This window comes from Notamacropus eugenii, chromosome 2 (assembly GCF_028372415.1).
Source record: "Notamacropus eugenii isolate mMacEug1 chromosome 2, mMacEug1.pri_v2, whole genome shotgun sequence".
NCBI classification, from domain to species: domain Eukaryota; kingdom Metazoa; phylum Chordata; class Mammalia; order Diprotodontia; family Macropodidae; genus Notamacropus; species Notamacropus eugenii.
The window spans coordinates 223,032,292-223,048,071 of NC_092873.1; the positions used below are offsets into that span (position 1 = coordinate 223,032,292).

The window sequence follows — 15,780 nt, forward strand, 5'->3', positions numbered from 1 at the left end:
TGAACTTTTAAAGAAATCTAGAGAGATGTTACTCCCTAAAGAAATTAGCATCTTTATAAAGAAATCTTATTGTGTAGGAAAGATCTACAAAGTTACAGTTCTTGAATTAATAAAGAACACAGACAATTATTTCTTTCCATGAACCTGGATTCACTGAATTCTTTCTCATATCAACTATCTGCAGACTGGTAAATACCTTTTATCCCATGGTCTGAGGACAATTTAGTACCCAAGACTGACAGAGTTCTAGTGCAATGACACTGCTTCACTCCATGAGGACTGTGTTGTCTGAGGTACAATATTCTTCCTTAAGGCTCAGGGTCATCTATATATGTAGTGGCTATTTATGCTTCTCTCTCTCTCTCTCTCTCTCTCTCTCTCTCTCTCTCTCTCTCTCTCTCTCTCTCTCTGTATCTATCTCTATCTCACCTCCCCCATTTTCCTTTCTCTCCCTGTCGCTCCCTCCCCCTCCCCCCATACCTGAAGTTGACCATGAGTTTGAGAGGTTGGGGCTAGAAACAGGAGACAAGAAGAAGCCAGTGAGGGAAGATTTTACTAAATTATTGACTTTTGGAGTCTAAAGACTCACAAGATGCAAACAAAGGCCCAAGTCTCAAATTGTTTTTCAGAGGACTCATCACTTTAGGACTAGAAGAGACCTGAAAAGGCATTCAGTCTAACCCTATCATTTTAAAAATTAGGAGACTGAAGTCCAGAGAGGAAGAAAGCCCATCTTCATATAAATAATTAGTGTTAAAGCTGATCTTTGAACCAAGGTCCTCTTACTGCAGAGACCACGTTCATTCCATGTTGCATTTTCTGTTATGTTTCTAATTTTTAATTTTCTTGTTCAGTTGTGTCTGACTCTTTGTGACTTCATTTGCGGTTTTCTTGGCAAAGATAGTGGAATGGTTTGCCATTTCCTTCAGCAGATCATTTGACAGATGAGGAAACTGGGGCAAAGAGGGTTAAGTGAGTAGCCTAGGGTGACACAGCTAATAAGTGTCTGAGGCCAGATTTGAAGTCAGAAACAGAAGTCTTCCTGACATTATCCACTGTGCCACCTACTTATCCATTAAATTTTAATATAAATTAATAAGTGTTAAAATAAAATGAATTACTATGCTTAACATAGTAATGTGTGTGTGTGTGTGTGTATGTGTGTGTGTGTATTGTAAAAAAAAATTGAATAACTAACCAGTGGTTTCCATTGGCTTGTTGCAAGCTGGCTTTGCTGCATAATTGCTAGTTTCAAATACAGTAGGTTTAAAAGGCAATGATTTGCTATGTAAGTTAACTGGCTATGAGATAACTTGAGTAATTATTTTAAAAAACCCAAGACTTTTTATAGCCTTCAGTACAAATCTTCAATTTCACAAGTAACAGCTGTGTGTCCAGAGAACTGGAATGGAACAGCTGGATTATCTGGAGGGTAGCTATGCTAAGATTTCTTTTTTTTTTTTTTTTTTTGCTGTTTCTGGTCTTTCACAAAAAAAGTAAAACTGTTGCCGTGCAGGGACTTCATAACCAGCACTGTCTCTCATATGCAAGGCGAGCTCCACCATTAGGAAAGAAGGCAGGGGAAGCCAATAAGAAAGAAAATGAAGGCAGGTATAAGGAACAACTATCCTTTAGCTATCCCTGGAATTTCTGACTAACCTCAGTGTGTTCTTACCTGAATATCCCTGTAGGACAGGAGCAGATTTATGACAATGTCTGCCGACAAGACTTCAATGTTATCCACCCGCTGTCTGATTCTTTCCAGCTCAGCTGCCAATTCTTTACCTGTGTAGAGGTTACGGGCTTTCCGGATATCACTGAGTATGGATTCCCGGAAATACTGGCTAAAAGGAAAACATAAATTCCAACAAGTTATCACTTTACTTCTTCAGGAATCTTCATAGAAAGTGCTAATTAAGTAATTAAGCAAAGTTCTCAAAAAAAACTGTGGCTTTCAAATTCTTAAGAAATACAAAGGGATGCCTCATTTTGTTGGACATCTGTGATCGTGGAAAATGAGATACTCCACATAAGGAAATTTTTCAGATAAAAATTTTTAATTTTAACCATTTGGGATGAATGTGTTTCTAAAATACATTACATACTTTTCGGCCTTCTTAAACAGGGCTTGAAGAACAAAATGTAACCTTGATGATTCCAGTTCACAATTAAAAAGAATGAATACTATACTATGAAGTAGCGATGTACCCAGGCCACAGAAGTGATAATGTGCTTTTTAAATTCTTACCTCCTCTTTCTATTACAATTGTTTGATCAAAATTCATTTAAGATCACAGAATTTTAGAGTTGGAGGAGACCTTAGAGATGAACTATTCTAATCCCTTAATTTTATAGTTGAAAAACATGACTTCTAGAGAGCTGAAATTACTTGTCCAAGGTCATTTGGATAGCAGATAGCAAGGCCAGAGAATCCAAGTCTAAGCTCCTTTGGCCTGTCTAACTGAATGATGGTGACAGCATTGATTGTGGTAACGGATATATCTGTTAGGCATACCACAGTTTATCAAGCACATCAAAAATACATCATTTCATTTGAACCTCATCAAAACCCTTAAAGTCAGAAAGTGCCAGCATGGTCAATGTAATTTTATTAAAGAAAGAAACTTGGGCTCAGATAAATTTTGTGGCTTGGCTAAGGGTCAAGTCCTTGGCAGTGGAACTGGGAGTGGATAAAGAGTCACATCTGGAGTCAGGAAGACTTGAGTACAAATTTGGCCTTAAAACACTACTAGCTGCATGGCCCTGGGCAAGTCACTTAATTTTTATCTGCCTCAGTTTCCTCATCTATATAAATGGGGATGATAATGGCAAATCCCATCCCCCTCTTCCCTCCCCGAATGGTTGTGATGATAAAATAATATTTACAAAGTATTCTGTACACCTTAAAACACTATATAAATGCTAGCTATTATTAATATTCTAGAGTTCTTTCTATAACAGCATGCTTATAATAGATCACAGCTTTCTTATAATCAATTAAGGCTACCTTGCAATCAATCTTAATAGAATTGTACCTAAATAAACACCAAGAGTCTGAGAGGCAGATCTCTAATGAATAAAACACAGGATATTTAAAATACAGACTTAGTGATAACAATTTTTGGCTACTAAGAGGCCATTTTCATTTACTTCCGTGTTTTTAGTTGTGTTATGGACAAGTGATCTACATGTAAATGAAGTTATTATGCAAATTATGCACTTATTTCACAGTGATGTGGTCTAAGATAAGAACTAGGAAGGGGAGGGAAGAAACATCTGAAGAGAACACCCATCCATCTGAATGAATGATAAATCTGAAAGTGTAGCTTTTGATCTAAAAAGAGTTCTACCAAATCCTTTTCTTATCCTTATATGAATTATTCAAGGTAGTCAGAATAATTAGAATTATAATAATTACTTGTATTAGTGTATTTTTAAGTGGCTTCAAGTCCTTTGGTCCCGCTGAGTAAAAACCCCTCCTCCTCCTGCTAATTGTTCTAGGCCCCTCAGGTCCAGTCTAGTCATCCTGGGCAGGGTTAGTGCCTGGGATTATCAGGCATGCAAAATCATCCCAAAGGTGATATTAAGGCAACTGGAACCCTGGACCCTCACTACTCGTTGTCTACCAGATCATTTCGTACATTTATCACTAAACCCTATGGTGAGAACAACAGAACACTCTGCACCTCAAGACTCTGGACAAGACTGATAGTTGGATATGTCATCAGAAATTTTACCTTGAAGTAGCCTGTGCCACCTTTAAAAGTTGAATAAAACGATCCACTAACGGTAAGCAGATAGGTCCAAGAAGGAGTTCAAAATTAGGCTGCATGAGCTCTGTCAATCCCTTCATAAAGCTGCTGTCACAGCAGTAGACCTTGTTGTGGGGGGTTATCATGTATGGAACAAACGTGTAGTTCCCAGTGCACATCTGTGGAGACATAAGGCACCAACACAGGGTTAATAGGCATACAGGCTCAGGAATGGTCGCGTTTTGGCTTTTAAAACTTTCTGTTTGCTAAAAGAGTAAATAAAAAATTTGCTGAGATCTCAAGAGACTTTTCTCAACATTACCCACTGGCATCTTATCAATCAAAACGACTCTACTCAAAGATGCAAACTGCTTTAGTAGAAATGGCTAAGATCGCCTTCACCTCAAACCCCTCCAGATATCTTTTAATGGAGATTCTTTCTAGCTATGGGCTGGTCTCTGATGCATTACCTTCAGATTCTAAAATTCTGCGCTTCTCTCCAGGATCCTGTTCTCTTCTGTCTTTACACCGCTTTCTTTTGTGATCTCCTCTACTCCCATTGGTCCAATTGCCACCTCTTTGCAAATAATTCACAAATTTTTCTATCCAACTCTAATCTCTTGATTTTCCGACTTGTATCACTAGATGTTTATCTCTAATTGAATTACTGATTACACCTCAAAATCAACATGTCCAAACTCAGCGGATAAAGTGCTGGGCCTAGAGTCGGGATGGCCTAAGTTCAAATACAACCTCAGACTCTTACTAACTGTGTGACCTGGGATAAGTCACTTACTCTCTGTTTGCCTCTGTCTCCTCAATCGTAAAATGGGAACAATAACAGCACTTATTTCCCGGGATTTCTTTGAGGACTAAATGAGAAAATATGTGTAAAGTACTTAGCATATTACTTGACATACTGGAGATAATAAATGTCTAATTCTTTGCTTGCTTCCTTCCAACAAACTATTCTTTTAAATTTCTTTCCTATTTTATTGATGGCAGCACCATCTATATGCTCATCTATGTTTGAAATCTTGGGTTCATCCTTGCCTCTTCCATCTTTTTCCATACCTACTGAGCTGCCAAGTCCTGTTAATTAGATATCTACCACATCTTTCACATGTTCTCTTCTGTCTACCCACATATAGCTACACACCTTTGTTCAAGTTCTTATTAAATCCATTCTGGAGTTTTTCAATAGTCTTCAAGTTAGTCCTTATGTTTCTAAACTGTTCCCCTCTAATCCATCTTCTACCCATAAAAAGGGGGTCTTTTTAAGGCATAGGTTTTACCTATGATGCCTCACCCCTGTTTAAAACTTTCACTGGCTCCTTATTGCCTTTATGACACAATACAAATTTCTGAGCCCACAAGTAAAGCCCTCCACAATATGGCTGCACCCTGCCTTTTGACATATTACTCTTCTTTAGACATTTTATGTTCCAGCCAAGCTGAAATGTCTTAACAAGTTAATATGCCACCCCTATTTTGGTGTTTTTGTCCAGGATGGTACCCTTCTACAGGACACATTTTCTCTTCATTTCTGCATTTCAGAATCCTGCTCTTCTTTCAAAGCTGAAGTTCAAGTGCCATACCTTCAACATGTAGCTTCCCCTAATTCTCCCAGCTAAAAGAGTTTTCCTTTCTCAAATTTTTCTAGAGCACTTAATCTGGATGTCTCCTTTGCTCCACCATTCCCTGCCTAGTATTATACTTATCTACCTATGTGTTACAGCCTCTCCTTTCCACCACCACATCCTGGAGAATGGAAGCTTCATCATATTCCCCACCACCTAGGAGAATGCCTTGCAACATGGCAGATGGTGAAATGTTTGTCAATAGGGTCAATGAAAACCTTAGTTTCTATTAGTCGCATTAAAAACAAAATTCTGTTTAGTTTGCTTTGTTCAATTTAAAGAATTATGAATCATCACAACTTACATATGAGCATGGAACAAATTCAAGGAGCTAGATAATTACTGAGAACTTACTGCATGCAAAGCACTATCCTATATATGGTAGAGACTAAAAAGAAATATAAAAAAGACATGGCCCCTGCCCTTAAGGGAGTTATACTCTAGTAGGAGAAAAAGAATTAAATATGTGAACAGTTAAATAGTAATAAAAGTTAAATAAAAATAAGACCATAGCATAATATCTGCTAAAAGGTAAGAAATGACTATCAAATAATTGGCATGAACAGTAAATGTTTTAAATTAAGAGGAGTGAGTTTGTGGTGGGATGAAATATTGTGAGAAGCCTTCACAGAAGGGGGGACTTGAACTTTACTGTGTAGGCAATGAGTAGCTATTTAAGGTTTCTGAGTAATGAGAAAACATTTTCACAACAGTACTTTCCAAAAATCAGCACGGCAATGGTGGGCAGAATGGATTATAATGGGGAAAGACTAGGAGTTACCTGACCAGTTGGAAGGCAGAGATGAAGTGTGCAGGGCATGGCATGTGGAGTCTAAGGTGAGGATGGGACAAAAAATCCTCCAAGGGTTCCTTATTGCTGATAGAATCAAGGTCAAACCCCTTCTACTAGAGGAGAAATATCCAGAAAACTCTTCAAGAGAGGGGATAAGAATGCAAGAAGGAGGTTTGGGTCAGAGATGTAGTTAGGAGGCAGCTTCCTAAACAAGTTTCAACTAAGGCAATGAGTAAGACAAAAATACATAATAAAGTCCCATTATAATATTATTTTGCAAACATGAAAAATAATACCTTTAACATTTAACAGTATTTCTGGCTTTTTAGTTGGTATTTCTTTAGCTTTCTAAAAAAAATCTTGTGTTTACATCACATTCAGTTCTAAATATACACCTCCCTGTCTCCTAACCAGTGACAGAGATTTCAAATGCACATTATAACCAAGATTTCAAAAGACTGAATGAAAAAGCATTTATAAAAATTTTAGAAGAGAAAAAGATCGACAAAATCAAACAACTCACAGACCATATCTACAAGAATGTGCAATATCTTTTCTCCAGTGAAAAGAGGAAGGTAGATTTTCTCAACTTTTACTCATTATAAATGTATAACTACACAAGACTCAGTTTTATTTTATCATTCTTTCAATTACATTGTTGTGGTCGTCAAGTATATTATTTTCCCGGTTCTGCTTACTTTGCTCTATGTTAACTCACATAGGTCCTTCCCACATTTCTCTGAATTTTTCCCTTATTATTTTTTATTGTGAAGTGATATTCTGTCCCATTCATCAAAGTAGGACTGAATTTAGATGTTTTAGCAGAAGTGAATAACTATGCTTTACATCAGGCATAGGGGATAGGGAGTCTAAATATGGCCTGAAACAAAACTGAAACTTGGTTCAAGTCATTGGGCTTTTTTCCTCTTCAAACTCCCTTTTTACCCATTCTCTAAAGTCTCTTTGGTATGTCTTTAAAGATTTAACAGAGTTCTAGAAGTACCAAAGTTTATACATGTCTAAAATGACAAGCAATTTTTGTTTTTTCCCTGTGAAAGATCTGTAGTGTTGGTTTATTCTAAATGTAATATTATTCAGAAACTGGATATATATGTATATGTATATACATATATGTATGTACGTATATGTGGATATAAGATATAGGACTGGAAGGGACCTTTTGGCGGTAATTTAGTCCAACTCATTTTACAGATGAGGAAACTAAGGTTAAGTGACTTGCCCATGACTGCATAGTAGCCCTTGAATTTGACTCCTATCTCTATATTCAGTACTATACGCACAACAGATCCTTTTATATATCCAACAGAGATGAGCACATGTGTTTATACGTTGGTTTGGATATGTTAAGTAAATTCCTGGTATTCAATCACCAGGCTCTCTGTGATAGCTCTGCTTCCAGAGCAGACTATGAGAAATCACTGGTACAAATCAGTTTCTAAATCACAGCTCCAGTAGTAGTTCTTAGGGAAATGTATTAGCTCTGAACAAGAACAATGACTTCTCAAGTTCGTGCAGTCATTTTCTAAACCAGTCCTCCCATACGAGGTCACCACAACAGCCACATTTCATGTAGGGAATTATCTTTTCTGAGGCCCTGCCAGAAAATGACTTTAGAATGACAGAATCCTTATGCAAGCCAGATGTACTGTACTGCCAAGAAAAGGAGAAGTACCAGGCTGCCTTGCTTAGACAGATAGGTTTAAATGACTTTGATCTTAGATACACTGAGGCATCTTTCAAAGTCAGGACAAGAAGCACACAGACTGAATTCCAATTAAAAGCGTTAGAAGTCTCTCAAGATGGTATGATTCAATTGGCAAACTGCTTCAATAAAACTTTTCTTTTCTATGATTTATTCTTCCTCCCTGGAACAAGGATCAGAACACGAACCTAGAAGAGGGAAAATGAACAGGTTCTGGTTTAAACCAGGGTTTTCAAATTTTATTCCATGTGACTTCCTCCTAAACTTGATCCCCAAATCATTTGCTAGACCTGAGGAAAAAGCAAACACATCAAATAGTCTGCTTTCCTCAGTTAGCAGTTTTCTATAGCTGAGCTATGAAAGAAAAAGAGTACTCTGATACTTCTGGGTTTGATATGCAGTATTACCTGAAACTATAAAGCATAAGTTAACATCAGTATTATTCACATAACTCATACAAAGATATATGAATGTGAATCCTATACACCAGGAGGTGATTAATAATAGTTTTAGAATATGTATACCAAATATGTTGCATAGGCATAGGTACATATATGCTCTGTAGTATATATATTTTATATACATACACACACACACATATATATATATATACACATCATATAAAATATAGTATTATATATCAAAATTAGAAGTTGCCAACCATAAGTATTTAAACTCTACAAATGCACTGAGTTAACACATTACTAATTATTTGGACTAATAGGAAAACATGCATTTTGGATGTAACTGATTCAATTCCAAGAAGGAAGAAAAAAAATTAATTTAATTGAACTAATACTAGTGCATACCTACTATGTACAAAGCATTGAGCAAGGAACTAAATAAAATATAAAGGATGAGTAAGACAATGTTTCCGTCCTTAAGGGATTTATAAACTCGTGGAATTCATGCAGACATTTTCTCCTTGGTCTCATGAAACATAGAACTAGGGCAAGTAGTTAGAAGTTACAAAGACATAGATTTTGGCCCTTCATAAGGAAAGACTTCCTGGCCATACAGTTAACCAGAAATGAAGGGGAAGGTGGTCATAAAAGAGTGAGTTCCTCATTAGTAAAGTTCAAGCAGAAGTTCTATACCTACTTGCTGGAGATGCAGATAAGCGTATTCATGAATCAGGAAGGAGTTGGGTTAGATCACCTTTGAAGTGTTTGCAAGCTCTGAGATTCTAAGATTCCTACCGTGTGTGTATGCGCATGTGCGAGCTAGAGTGGAGGGGGCCTGGGAGGGAAACATTAAGACTGGAAGAAAATGCATGTTTTACCAAGAATAATGTAAAAATACATTAGAAAGGCAGAAATAAAATACCACAAGAATTCATACAAAAGTTGAACCAAGTTAATATAAAAATCACTGGTCCATCCAAACTTTCATTCTCATACCCCAAAAAACACATTAAATAGGCACAGGGCAGGAAGGCTACTGAGGTCCTTGAAAGTATAAAGAGACAAATACAATACATGGTGTTCCATAATAATAATAATATGATAAACTTACTAAGTTCACTTGTATAGTTCCCTCCCTCTCCACCTTTTTCCGTTAGGACTTATGATTTTATCAGGGTAATTAGGTTCCCATAAGGAAACTCCTTCTCCCAACGCAGATCAGAAACTACTTCACCCTTTACAGTCCTTAAAAGTTGCCAGGGTCAAAAAGAGATGTTAGAAAATTATTCTACATATATGGACTTCCTGTCTCATTCTCCAAAGTGCCTCTTTCACATTTTTCCTTTCTCTTTTCCTCTACCAATCCTCATACTAGCACATGACCCAGCCTCCTACTTCATTCATTAAGAAAACAGTTTATGTGATAGGAATTCCTTCTACTCTCCTCCTTCACCTCTCAAAACATCTCAGTATTATTACCTATTCTCTTTGGCTTTCTTCTTTCTCATAGGAAGAGATATCTTTGTCAAAGCTGATCCTTTTCTACCTATGCCTCAGATCATACCTCCTCCCACCTCCCCTTCAGCATATCCTCTCTCTCACTTATCTTCAAACTCTCCTTCTGCAAAGGGTCCTTCCTATCTGCCTATAAACATGATCAGGTCTTCCTGATTCTAAGAAGAGCATTCTCTTAATCCTCCTATTCATCTTGTTAGCATTCCATTACTTTCCTTCCTTTCATGGCCACGCTTCTTGGAAAAGTAGTACATAGCTGACGCTTCAGCCTCCTTACCATGCACTCTATGTACTTACCCCTTAGAATCAATTTTTCCATCATCATTGCTCTACAAATACTGATCTCAAATGTCATCAATGACCTCCTAATGGCCAAATCTAATGGCTTTCTTTCAGTCTTCAACATCCTTGAACTCTCTGTGGCATTCAACATTATTTACCACTGCATCCTCCTAGCAATTCTTACCTCTCTTCATTTTTTAAAACACCATGCTGTCCTCTTCTTACCTCTCTAACTATTCCTTCTTTATATCCTTTGTTGTTCTACATCACACCCTCAAAGGTTCTATTTTCAATGTTCTTGTGTTCCTTTTCTATACCATCTCTTCTGGCAAACATTTACAGATTCAATGACCACATCTAAGCAGATGACTTCAAAACCCCTATCTTCAGTGTCAACCTTCCTTCCGAGCTCTAGAACTGCTTCCAACTACTTATCAAATATCACCTAGATATCCTGTTAGCACCTCAAACTCAATTTAATAAAAATAAACTTATCTTTCCACTCAAATCTCTCTCTCTTTGAATCCATTTTTGTCTATCACTGGCAGTATTAATCTATCAGTCTTCCATGTTCCATGTTCAGAATCTTGATGCTATCTGTGATTATTCCTTCTCTCTTACTTCTCATATCCAATTAATTATTAGGTCCTAGTGATTATCTTCTATCCTCCATACTTTAACATCCACTCACCTGGGCTACTAGAGTAGCCTCCAAAAAGGCCTTACAAATTCACACTCTTTTTTCCCATCCAACCTTCACAATATTTCCAAATTCATCTTCCTTATGTCCTACAAAGGAATGGTCAAAATGCTTTAACAACTCCCCTTTGCCTACTGTGTAAAGTTCAAACTCTTTGACCTGGCATTTAAGGACCTCCACTATCTGGTGCCAGTGGCAATAAGGTGTAGTGGGAAAGAAGATGGCATTTGGTACCAGAGGAATCTTATACAAGTCACTTAATCCATGTAGGCTTCAGTTTCTCTTTCTGCAGAATGAGAGGGTCATGATGGATGGCCTCTCAGGTATCTTCTAACTCTAAATCTATGGTTCCATGTTCAACTAGTTCAATCACTCAGTAATTATTGAGCATCTACACAGAGTTTGAAGAACTATACTAAGGAAGACTTTTAAAGAAAAAAGAAGTCAGACCACACTTTCTTAGGATGAAATAAAATATATTAGGTTACATGTTTTTTTAAGGAATAAAGATTTAGGTCTCAGAAAGAAGATTCAGTAACACAAGGGTAAGATTTTATACAATAAAGTGGTATCTCCTTCTTTAGTTTGTTTTTAAGAATGCAGTTTTAATTCCCATGCCCCAGATGTGACTCTATCCCTTGACCAGGCTTCAGGGAGAAACTGATAGGACTGATAGGACACTGTGCCTTCAACTTGAAAGTCTATTATGTTATTCTTTCTTTTCACCTCATACTATTCTCTCTTCAACAATCTCCAAAAAGAAATAGAGATGTAGAATAATGAGGAGGGGGTGAAGAAATCAAAATTGTCTCAAATATAGTTTCATTAAGCTTATGTCATTCTCTTAAATAAATACTCCATATTTGGCGGCCAGCAAAAAAGTTACCAGCTTGCCTTCGCCTCAAAAGGAATAATCAACAAAATAAAAATTATTTATTATTGTATAGTGCAAATGAATACACAGGATAAGTAGGTGAAAGGCAAAACTGAACCACACAGACAAAAAAAGAATTGCTGAACTATGGCTCAAGTATATATAAGCAAAAAATCATGTACATGTTTTGACAAATGCCAACCTCCAAATACATATTTTCTGCATGGGACAATTATAGTTTATTTGAATTTCTATCAAAGAAATGAGTTTTCATGGGAATTAAAGTCATACTTTAGTCATACTCTGAAGAACTTCCTTGGGATTAGATGAAGTTTGAGCAAGGAAAGAATGAAAGTGAGAAGACAAGAGTGGAAACACAGTGAAGAGATCAGGGCATATTCTTTCAATTCTCCTACTGAGAGGAGAATATCAAGGGTGGAGTGAGGGGTGAGGATAAAATAGCACTAAGAAGAAAGGTCCCTGAATTGGAATGTCTTCATTATTCTTTAAACATTCATTCTAAGAATCCTTCGTCCTTGAGTCCAAATAGTAACACAGCTCAGTAAGGTATTTCCTTTAGTTAGTGCCCTACATGGGCATTCTAGCACGAACCATGATCTTTCCTAAAAACAAAACAAAAAACTCATATGCCTCAATCTATATTCTGAGTTCATTGCCTTATTATCTGGAGGTAGCTAGCCTGTTTCATCATGATTCCTCTGGAATTGTGACTGGTTAGAATGTTGATCAGAGTTCCTGAGACTTTCAGAGTTGTTTGTCTTTACAATATTGTTGTTACTGTACAAATCATTCTCTTGGTTCTTCTCACTTCAGTATTCACCAGTTCATACAAATCTTCCCAGATTTCTCTGAAACAGCCCCTTTCTTCATTTCTAACAGTATGATAAATAGTATTCCATCAAATTCATGAATACCACAATTTGTTCAGCCATTCCCCAATTGATAGGCATCCCCTCAGTTTCCAGTGCTTTGCCAGCACAAAAAGAACTGCTATAAATATTTTCATACATATTGGTCTTTCTTTGATTTCTTTAAGGGTATAGACCCTGTGTGTTACATGTTCCTTGATGAAAATTTTCACAAAATTCCTCCTTCACTCTCTCAGGATGGGGCAGAAGTAATTTTGGATTTTATAAGATCAAATCAGTGAAGCACAGGCTCTGGTAGAAACTACCAAGTTTCAAAGATTTCAAGTATAATTCTAGGGATAGCCTGAATTTGCTGTCCAAGGACCAGCTTAGCTAAGTATGGAGGTGAGTTATTTTTGGTCATGATAATTCATGGAAAGAATAAAAAATGCAAAATAGCCTTCTTCCTGGTGTGGCCTTTTTTCACTTCTGCAGTGGAATTGTGGAAGAAAGTGAGGCTGACAGTCCTAAGAATCGTAAGTTTTCTGCCTATCTACAAACCTTAGTTTTACTTCTGGTATTTTTCATGTGGGAGTCTTAGGTCATAGCCAATGAGTTAACTAACAAACTGCAAAACAATTCCCATATTAGTACCCCACCTCTCCCCACCACACACACACACACATGCACACGCACACGCGCACACACACACACTCTAAATGAAACCACCTATTTCTTCTTCCACCTCTAGAGGTCTTCTCAGTGTTCTCTTTCAATTGGTGAGTTCTTCCCTAGAACCTTCATTTAAGGAAGTACCCATTCATCCAAGGTCACTTCCAACCAGGCTCAGCCCCAAAGTAACCGCTTTCCAGCTCTCTTTATAGGCTGTATTGCCCCATTAGAATATAAGCTCCTTGAGGGAAGGGACAGCCTTTCTTTTACTTGTGTTTGTGCTAAGCTAGTACTTAGCACAGCATCTGGTTTATAGTAAGTGCTTAAAGTATATGTTATCTTTTTCTAATCTGAAAGCACAGCTCACAGATTTATGAACAGAGTGCCAAGTAATGAAGTTACATAGTTGGTTCACTTTATACTCAAAGGTTGTAAGAAGTATCACCTCATGGGCACCATTTTGTTCAACTTTTCTGACAGCATTCTTCATGAGCAAAAGGAAACACACCATCCTGAATTTGCAGCAATATCCACAGTGGAGAATAAAGAAAGACATTCAGGGAAGAATTTGTCAAGACCTTGCAAATTAAGTTAACATGTAACTTAATATTCATTGTCTTCAACATGAAGGTGGGCAGAGCGAGATGCCAAAAACCAGATTGAAAAATATGATTTAGTCATAATAATTTTAAAAAAAAACTAAAGAAAAGAAAACATGATTTGGAACCTAGAGATGACATTAACCACAGAAAGGCCTTGAGCAAGTTATTTAACATCCACGAGCCTCAGTTTCCTCAATTTGAAATATTACAGAGTTGGACTAAATGAAGTCCTTTCTAGCTCCAAGATTATGATCCTATGATCAGTCATGAGTTTCACAAGAATATTTTCCTAAAAGGAAGCAAAAAGATTTGAACAATGAATGTACTGAACAGAATTAATTTCATTTTTAAAAAAACTTAACAGAAAAAGGTTGGTCACCAACGTGGGAGTCACTTCAGAAACAGCTGTCTATTTACAGTTAAATCATTAGCTAGTGAGAAAAGGGTAAAAATAAATACCAAAGAAAAGATAAAACAGAAGATTACAGCAACTTCCACCTACCTACCTGTTTAAACGAGCTGTCAATACCCCCAAAATGGTAAATACACACATATAAAGACATTTTTTTAAAATTAAATTTTATTTTCAGTTCTAAATTCTCTCCCTTCCCCACCTATTGAAAACATGAGAAAAACAAAATTCAACACAAATTTGTATACTCAAGCAAAACGAATGCCTGTATTGGCCATGTCAAGAAAGAGAAAGAAAGAAAGAAAAAAGGAAGGAAGGAGGGAAGGATGGAGGGAAAGAAGGAATGAAGGAAGCAAGGAAGGAAAAGAGGGAGGAAGGGAGAGGAAGAAAAGATATCTCAGTCTGTGCTCTGAGTTCATCAATTTTGTATTTAAGGGAGAGAGTATGTTTCATCATAAGTCCTTTGGAATTGTGAATGGTCACTGCATTGATCAGAGTTGACAAGTCTTTCAAAATTGTTATCTTTATAACACTGTTGTTACTACATTAACTTGTCTTCTGCCCCTGTTCACTTCATTGTGCATCAGTTCATACAAGCCTTCCCAGGTTTCTCTGAAACTATTCCTTCTTCATCATGTCTTATAATGCAATAGTATTCTATCACATTCAAATACCATAACTTGCTCACACACCCCACAATTGACAGCCCTCAGTTTTTAATTCTTGTCACTACAAAAAGAGATGGTATACGTAGTTTTGCACAAATAGGTTCTTTTCCTTTTTATTTGATCTATTTTGGGCACAGACCACTAGTGAGTGGTACTGTTAGTTCAAAGAATATACACATTTATATGTATATATACATATGTATATGGATATATATATGGATATACACACATACACATACACACACACATATATATGGATATACACACATACACACACACACATACACATATATATATATATATATATAGGTATGTACACATACACACATATATTTGCGAGAGTTTCAAATTGCTAGTAATGGCATTTCTTAACTCAAGATAGAAACCATACAGAAGAGACTAAAAAAGCACAGAAAATGCCTGAGGACAGCAAAAACTTGATCTCCTTGACAAGCAGAAAGACACAGCAGTAAAAATAACATTAAATTAAAGTACAAACTCATTTGCAAAACCTTTGAGGAGGGTGGTCAAAGATCATGCATAGTATTGCTTCATAATACAGGGAAAAACAATTCAGGAAAGATTCTGGTATGAGATCAAGTTAAATCAGGCCATGACTAAGGGGATGACAAATAGATGTGAAATGAAGCAGATTTGCTAGCATTTTTACAGGGATCTATTCTCAGCATTGATATCACTGGAGTTATCGTATCTAACTCAATGTACCATATAAGAATCTTGGCAGAGATGCTGATGAAAAAGCTTAAGAAGATGAATGCAGATGAAAATGTTCGAGTATCATCTGCTCCCTCAAGTCCGTTCTCCTTGTTTGTAAAATTAATGCGTGTATCCCGAACATTTGAGATAACTGAAT

General features: G+C 36.7%; 1 protein-coding gene across 1 annotated transcript in view; it reads right to left on the reverse strand.

Annotated features, from left to right (window-relative positions):
• Positions 1-15,780, reverse strand: part of MAP3K5 (mitogen-activated protein kinase kinase kinase 5) — a 452,961-nt gene that overhangs the window by 316,461 nt on the left and 120,720 nt on the right. The window contains exons 4-5 of the mRNA XM_072637677.1: positions 3,738-3,931; positions 1,676-1,844 (exon numbers count right to left, since the gene is read on the reverse strand). Of these exons, the coding sequence (XP_072493778.1) occupies positions 1,676-1,844; positions 3,738-3,931 (363 nt within the window). The remainder of the gene's footprint in view (positions 1-1,675; positions 1,845-3,737; positions 3,932-15,780) is intronic.